The sequence below is a fragment of the Pleurodeles waltl genome, chromosome 2_1 (assembly GCF_031143425.1).
Source record: "Pleurodeles waltl isolate 20211129_DDA chromosome 2_1, aPleWal1.hap1.20221129, whole genome shotgun sequence".
NCBI lineage: Eukaryota > Metazoa > Chordata > Amphibia > Caudata > Salamandridae > Pleurodeles > Pleurodeles waltl.
In genome coordinates this window covers 322,967,371-322,975,935 of record NC_090438.1, presented here as the reverse complement: position 1 = coordinate 322,975,935, position 8,565 = coordinate 322,967,371, and the positions used below count along the sequence as shown (strand labels likewise).

Sequence of the window (8,565 nt, the reverse complement as noted above, 5' to 3'; positions counted from 1 at the left end):
ACTGCATGTTCAACTATTGGCGGGCATTATCACTTCACAGTGATGCCCTCTGGTTTGAACAATGTACCTACTACTTTTCAGAGGCTGGTGAATGCACTCCTCCAAGGTTTGGAAGCCTATAGTGCAGCTTATCTAGATGATATAGCTGTCTTTAGCTCCACATGGGATGACCGCCTCATCAGTCTCTGGAATGTTTTGGAGGCCCTACAAAAAGCAGGTCTCACTATCAAGGCCTCTAAGTGTCAGATAGGGCAGGGGAAGGTTGTGTATCTGTCCAACCTGGAAGGTGGAAACCAGATTTAAGCACTGCAGGGGAAGATCCAAACTATTTTAGATTGGACTCCCCCACAATAGAAACCTAAGTGAGAACCTTCCTAGGCCTCACTGGGTACTACAGGAGGTTCATTAAGAATTATGGCTCCATTGTAGCCCCTCTTAATTACCTCACATCTAAAAGAATGCCTAAAAAGTTCTTATGGACAGCTTGCTGTCAAAAGCTTTTGAAGGCCTCAAATAGGCTATGCACCTGTGTTAAAAAGCACTGCCTACTCCAAGAAGTTCATAGTTCAGACTGATGCTTCAGAGGTAGGGGTTGGGGCACATTTGGTGCCCTCCATGCATAAACCAATCCACACCGGTTCAGGGACCCCCAGTCCTTGCTTTGGCATGAAGCTGGACAATGGAAAGGGGAGTGACCACTCCCATGTCCATCACCCCCCCAGGGGTGGTGCTCCTCCAGAGGGTCCCTAAGTTCTGCCACCTTGTTCCCAAGGTTGGCAGGGAACTCTGGGAGCATCCAAGTGGCCAGGCCAGGCAGGTGACATCAGAGCTCCCTCCTGATAGTGACCAATCCACCTTTCAGGGCTATTAAGGGTCTCTCTGTTGGGTGGGTCACCAAATCAGGCTGAAAAATTCCAGCAGGACTCCTCTGCAACCTCCACTTCGACTTCTGGCCTCTGTGACTAGAATCTCTAGGACCCAACAAGCTGCCTCCAAGAAGAAGAACTTTTTTCTACATTGTTTCCAGGGCTCCTGCCAACAACTGCAATATTTCCACCAGCTGTGCATCTACTGAGGGTGGAGTGTCTTTAGTCTGCACTAGAAGAAAGAAGGAATCTCTCTTGGAGTGAATGAGTCACTGCCCTACATCCGCAGGCACCTACTGCAATGATGACCGGCTGCATGGATCTCCCCTCATCTTGAGCTGCGTGGATTCTGCATCACAGGTGGTAGTCTGGAGTAGTCCTCCCGGTCCTCTCTTCCAGCTGTCCAACTTTGGTGGAGGTAAGCCTTTGCCTTCTCAAGCAGGACAGTACCCCTGTTCACCATGTCTCTTGCAGCTGCCAAGACTTGTTTGCATCTTCTCCAAGGGATCTTCAGGAGATGTGTAGCTCAAGTCCCCAGCACTCCTTCCTGTGATGCACAGCTCTCTGCATGGTTAACCTGTGGCGTGGGATCCCTTTCTGTAGTGCTGCATGGGCTCCTGCTGTGACTTCTGTGGGCCCGTCCTGTGAGACTCCTGTGGGTGCTGCCTCCACCCCTGTGGGCTCTCTGTGTCGCTGAGCGTCCCCTCTGGTTCCCCCTCCTGGGTTGAGTCCTATTGGGCCCTGCTGGTCCCCGGCAGCACCACTTTTCCACTAACCACACGTTTGCCTTTGTCAAGGCTTGTTGGTGGAATTCCTGTACTGACACCCATCTGCAATCTTCACTCCAGCGTGGGACATCATCTGCATCCTTCAGAAACCTTTCTCCGGCTCCAGGGCTACAGTGCTGACCTGATATACATCACCTTCCACTAACTCCTGCAAGTACAGCTGGGTGGGTAGTAGCTCCTATTCCTCCTGGACTCCTCTGTGACTCTTGGACTTGGTCCCCTCTCGCCACAGGCCTTCCTCTCCAGGAATCCACCAGTGGTTCCTTGCAGTCCTGTCTGGGTGTCTTCTTTTCTAGTAAGGGGAAATTCCAATTATTTACCCCTGCTTTCCTGGTCGCTGGGGGGGTACTGTGTTACTTACCTCTTTGGTTTTCTAGTGCTCCCAACTCCCCTCTACACATTCCTCCTACCTAGGTGGGGGTTCTGTGTTCGCATTCCATTTTTTAGAGTATGGTTTGAGCTCCACCTAGGGTCACTATTGCTTATTGGTATTTGCACAGTTTTCTAACATTTCTATGCCGATCACTATGTACTAGTGTATATAATTAGTATGTTACTTACCTCCTATTGGAGAGTTGCCCTTCTAGTACTTTGTGGTATTGTTTGACCAAAAATAAAGTACATTTATTTTTGTACAACTGAGTGTTTTCTTTCATGTGTGTAAGTACTGTGTGACTACAGTGTTTTTGCATGAGCTTTGCATGTCTCCTAGATAGGCCTATGCTGCTCATCCACAGCTACTTCTATAGAGCCTGGCTTCTAGACACAGCCTACACTTCACTAAGGTACCCACCACATACCAGGCCAGCTTCCTACATTCGTGAACTTCAAGTTATACCTTAGATAATGAACACAGGAGGGAAGAGATCAAAACTCATTTTGGTAGTGGAACATATGTATACAGAAGGATCATTTATTTTGTGTGTGTGGATAAGGAGGAGGGTGAAGACCTGACTACTATTAAGTGATATAGCAATCTCCTTGGCCTAATGCCCCCACACTGCTAGACCACAGTGGACACTTTTATGTGTAGAGGAGTCTATTTGCATAGCCTAACAGTCATTACAATTATAGAACATACCTAATTGTTTTTAGGCAAATGAAACCACACATTGATCATCACCTAGCAAACTCTGCAATTAAGCAAGTTACAGTTTTTCTAAAAACAAAATAAAACAAAAGATAACATTGCTGACAAACAACCATAAAAAATCAGAGAACTACTATGGAACTGACTCACAAAGGTATTCAAACATCTCCAGCCTTAGGTTTATGTGCTTACAGGAGCTCATTTACAAACATCAAGTATTCACATACCTTATCAAGAGTACTCCTGAAAGCCTGGTGGCACATTTCCAAGTGCACGCTTAGAAGAGTTTTGAGAATTCCTAATTATGTCTATGTGAAAGACTTCCCCCTTGTGTTATTGTTCAAAGCATGCAACTGCACATGGGAAATGTCAGTGATTTTGTGAAATTGCACTGTTTTCCACAGTGAAAATGAGTTTTACTGTTAAAAAAATCCCTCCTCTACACTCACACCAATTGTGAAGATTTATTCTTTCCATTAGAACACTAGAAGGGGATTTAGGGCATGATTTAAATTTTGCCAGAGGGCAATACTCCGTCGCAAACATGGCGGATATCCCATCCACCATAATACGGTCCTATTATATCCTGTGGGAGTCGTAATATTGTGGACAGAATGTCCATCATGTTTGTGATGGAGTATTCCATCCACCAAGATCATGTTAATGGTAAGATTTACTCTTAAATATTTGAGGAATAAATCTCAGGCTGTTCTCATTGTGGGAATGGGTAAGAAAAATGGTATTAATAACTACTAACTCTCAGGTTTGTGGGTGTTCAGAAACTTCTGATGCCCTCTCTTTCGTAGAACATTCAGACCCTCCATAATAGGACTTATTCATACATAATATTCCACCATGATGGACTATATAATGCTTGAATAAATGTGTTTACGAGTTCAAGTTCACTATTTCTGAATTGTCAGTACTATAACAAAAGCCATTTGGCATGTAAATTTAATTTGGATGGACAAATAGCATTACAAATCAGGCCCCATGTTATTTACTCACAACACAGGACAAAAACTGTAGATTCAATACACCATCTACACCTACTGAAGACCTGTCCGCTATTATCAGCAAAATGCATCACAGCACAATATTGCAATATTTCAGTTTGAAGGGGGATTGCACTAAACCACTTCTAAATGTTAAAATCCCTTCTCTTCATTGGTTCCCGCCTAAACCCACTAGGCAATCCTATACAGGGAGGGGGCTGATACATTCTAGTCCACCCCTACCTGAATAATTACAAAATCACAATGGATAAACTTCTTACACAAAAAAGGCACTCCTAGCCTTGATTTAATGAGCTTGGTCAATAGAAGTTCTTGTAGTTGATTGGATTTGTAGTTGTTCCTTCATAAATAAATTTAATTTAGTACAATATTTACATGACTTCATGATCACATGCATGTCCAGTTAGTTGCACATTTTACAATTCCTTTAATAACAGTAGTCACATTAGTAAGTAAAGGTCAGAAATACGAATTTCACAATCCCATACAGAATTTTAAGGCATGACATTCCCGGAGCATGAAATTAATTATTCCATACACAAAGAATATTATAACAGAAATGTGCTTTGATTGGTATGCAGTCTAAGCATTATCTAACTAATCCAACATGGAATTGTTGTGCGGCAGACGAGAAGGGAAATTTGGGTAAAAGGTTCAATGATACCAAATAGATTAACACTGTATGGCATGCTTTGTATACTACTATCAAACATTTTGTATTCTATTGTTACTTGTGAAGCATATTTGAGTGATTAAAGGGACATTGCAAAATGTTGACATTAACTTCAGATCTTCTAATTCTCTTTGGATGTTGTTTTTTCCGGAGAAATTTAGTCAGGTTGAGGAAATTAACGTTCCATATTTATAATGCTAGAGGATATTTCAATTTTTCGTTTACGTTGAATCTGAAAAACAAGATATATATCTTTAAATTAATTATATATAAGGATTTAGCCATGTAAACATAAAACACCCACTTCTGTGCTGCACAATCTGGAAGGCGGCATTGTGTGTTTTTCTTGAAACATTCAATTTCCTCTGAAGGAATTTACCTACCATTGAAAGTTTGTCACCACTAGCTTTCTTATGAATTCAATATTTGTTTAAATTGCTATACTGAAAGCAAGTAACTAGAAAGAACATATGGTACACTGTTACCCTCTGTCTATATATACAGTTACTTTTCTGTGCTCAGCCATGTGTCAAGTTCCACTCATTTTTTAAAGATAAAAAGGATGAGTCATGTCTGACACTTAACAGGATATCATTCTAGAGTTTGAGGGCAAACTACAAAAAGGATCAATATGTCAAGGAAGTTTTGTTGCAGAAAATCGTTTACAAGTGGAGATTGTTGGTGTTTTGGAGAAGGCTTTCTATGTCTCAGGGTATTATTTTAATTTTGAGGTAATGAGAGGCGTTCTTTTTCAGAATTTTCAAGATAACGCAAGAAGATCTGAATATGCATCAGAGCTGGAACAGAAAATATCTGAATTTAATATGTGTTGGTATCATATGGTAATACATGTTTCTGTTAGTAATCAATCACGGCGGATGAGCTTTTTGGATGCTAGGAAAGACATTAAAGATTGAGATCCTACATTCTAGTCTTGAAATCTCTAGAGTATGCATGGCCTGTGTGTGAGCTGCTTTGGGAATTAGTTTTATAATCGATTTCATGAACCTAAGCTGGTGCAGCCCCTTTTAACAATGATTTAATATGGGCATCTTGGTTTAGTGTAGTTTCTAGTATGAATCTTATAGATTTGGCATTTTGTGCAAGATCTAAGGAGTTACTTTCATAAAGTGTATAAGCCATAATTGTGCTGTGGTAATTAGGGATCCCAGCTGATTAGCAGAATTTTTTTTTTCTTTTGATATAGTTTCCTATTCAGTCTGTACATTCAGCTTTGTATTCCAGGAAAATAATGATCAATATGGTGTATCTTGGTGTTGTTATGCTTTCTTTTACAAATCTTCATATCATCTGAGTATTGGTGGTAAGAGAGGACCAGGGCGAACCTTGGTCAGTAGGATTGGTGGAGGGGAGCTTCAGATTTCCCAACAATCAAGCTGGTATAGAATATTAAAATACACTATAGGACAAGCAGGGTGCACGAGAGTGGGAGAGAAATGCAGATTGATGGGAGTACTAAGTCAGAGAAAACACGATATTTGGAAAAGTAACCAACATTTTCGAGGACTTTCAAAATTGAGAGGAAGAGATTGTGGGGGTCATTCCGACCCTGGCGGTCATGGACCGCCAGGGCCGGGGACGGAGGAAGCCCTGCCAACAGGCTGGCGGTGCTTCAGGGGCAATTCTGACCGCGGCGGTAAAGCCACGGTCAGAAAAGGGAAACCAGCGGTTTCCCGCAGGTTTTCCCCTGCCCCAGGGAATCCTCCACGGCGGCGCTGCAGCAGCGCCGCCATGGGGATTCCGACCCCCTTCCCGCCAGCCTGTTCTTGGCGGTTTACACCGCCAGGAAGAGGCTAGCGGGAACGGGTGTCGTGGGGCCCCTGGGGGCCCCTGCAGTGCCCATGCCACTGGCATGGGCACTGCAGGGGCCCCCTAACAGGGCCCCATTAAGATTTTCAGTGCCTGCAAAGCAGACACTGAAAATCGCGACGGGTGCCACTGCACCCGTCGCACACCAGCAACTCCGCAGGCTACATTCGGAGCCGGCTTCATCGTTGCTGGGGCTTTCCCGCTGGGCGGGCAGGCGGCCTTTTGGCGGTCGCACGCCTGCCCAGCGGGAAAGTCAAAAGGACCGCCGCGTTCATTTGACCGCGGTACGGTCTTTTGGCGGTCTCCGCCCGGCGGGCAGCGCCCGCCGCCCGCCGGGGTCAAAATGACCCCCTGTGTGTTTTTCTCTGTGTCTATGTAAACATTCTTGGTGAAATGTGACAAATACTTCGCTATACCTCACTGAAAAAAACTGTACTCCAATGTAGGGTAGAGTAACTCCTAAACAACCGGAAGCTACGCCCCTGGCGAGGACTGATATTTCTAAGAATTCCCCAAGAGGTTCAATATATAGGTTAAATAGGATGGGTTTAGTCTTGAGATGCTTTGAGAAATGGGTAAAAAATGCCCAGCAGTCTTGTAAGTAGTTATTTTGGTACCTGCTAGTTTAGGTTTATATCAAATGAGCAGATTGTGTCTGGGCTACCAACATTCACATTACGTATGTGGTGCACTTTGTTTTTTAAATAACGTGTCTAGTTTATTGCAGAGTGTTTTAAAGTTTGCCAATTGTTGTGGATATGTCTGCAGTTTGACCTTTTGCTATAACAACACACTGTATCTTTGAATTGTTTTTTTGCTCTTTTTTTATGGTTCTGAGGATGCAGCTATAATTTTTAAGATGTTATTTTGGTACATTTTCTTGTGTTGTCTTAAATCCCAAGCTAAGGGGAGTGTTATGTGCTTCCACCATTTGCGTTCTAAGCAACAGTGGGTTTGCATTTTTGTGGGAAGGACTGCTGAGAGCCGTATTTCATCTTTTTTCATTTTGTTTTTCATTTTGTTTCTAGCATTAAGTACAAGAAGAAACAAAATAGAGGAATTGTAATATTCCACTTGAGAGAAGTCATTTTCTAAAATGGTACAAGAAGGTTGCAAAAACAATTATCAGTGAATTCAGAGTTTTTAGAGAAAAGTTTTTTTTTAATTTCTTACCCATTCATATTCTGGCTTTGTTGATGGGACAGGAATAGCCCTTGCACTTCCGTGCATGTTCATACTGCAATTATCTTTTTTGTCCTGGTTTTTAGACTTGAGCACCAGCTGCACAATAATGCAGTGTGTGTCTGCAGAGGCCTAGGGTCACCTTAATTTATAAGAGGTTCTGGACTTGTCCTGAACTTGTAAGGGTGCACAAAGCAATCCTGTCATTATTACTGCTGAAACACTGTCCCCTACCAGGTCTCACAAATGTATCATGGCGGTGACAGCAGATGGTGCTTAGCAGTGAACATAGTGTGACCACACCTTTATATCTGTTTTGTGTGAAATGGAGGCTTTTGGCCCACTTACCCAAAATGCTGCTGATCACAATGAACCTGGAGTCCTAGTGTCACCATCCTGTGCACTTGCACATGTATGCTAGTGGAGTGGTCTGCAGTAAATGGGTGTATTGGAATCCCTTGACGTGTTCATGTACACAAGATGAAGGCTGCTTTCCATTTCCAGATAGTGGAAGAACATTGCTGATATTTCTAAGATTTGGGGAGGGAACCCAGACAAGGAACTGGGGAAAGAGGAGACAGGCTTCCCCTTAGAAATTAGCTTATGGCCATTCTGATACAGAGGGCTGCTGATTGGTTTTCCAATAACTGTCAAATGGTGGTTCTTAGAAATGGGGTCTTTGATTGGCAGTCAGGTTACCCCCTGTCCAAGCAAGGACCCTCACTCTAGACAGGGTAAAGGAGAATCACACTCAGTTAACCACTGCTCATCCCCTTCGTAGCTTGGCATCAGCAGGCAGGCTTAACTTCAGAATCAATGTGTGAAGTATTTGTACCTAAACACACAGTAACTCAGTGAAAACACTATAAAAGGACACAACACAGGTTTAGAAAAATAGAGATTATTTACCTAAACAAAACAAGACCAAAATGACAAAAATCCAACATACACAAGTCAAGTTATGAACTTAAAAACAAAAGAGTCTTAAATCCTTTAGAAAATATTGAGAACGCGCTTAGCGCTCAAAAGTACCTGGGTAGCATCAAAATAACACAGCACGGGCGAGCGTGTGTCGGAAAAGGCCAGCAATGCGTTGATTTCTCACTCGCAAGCAAGACCG

The 8,565-nt window shown here is 43.0% G+C and overlaps 1 protein-coding gene across 4 annotated transcripts in view; it reads right to left on the bottom strand.

The window, feature by feature from the left end:
- Positions 1–4,167: 4,167 nt before the first annotated feature.
- The window catches only part of IL13RA2 (interleukin 13 receptor subunit alpha 2), a 623,741-nt gene continuing 619,343 nt past the window's right edge, over positions 4,168–8,565 (bottom strand). For all 4 annotated transcript variants that reach the window (XM_069212556.1, XM_069212557.1, XM_069212559.1 and 1 more), the window contains exon 10: positions 4,168–4,665. In XM_069212556.1, the coding sequence (XP_069068657.1) occupies positions 4,623–4,665 (43 nt within the window). In that variant the 3' untranslated portion in view covers positions 4,168–4,622. The remainder of the gene's footprint in view (positions 4,666–8,565) is intronic.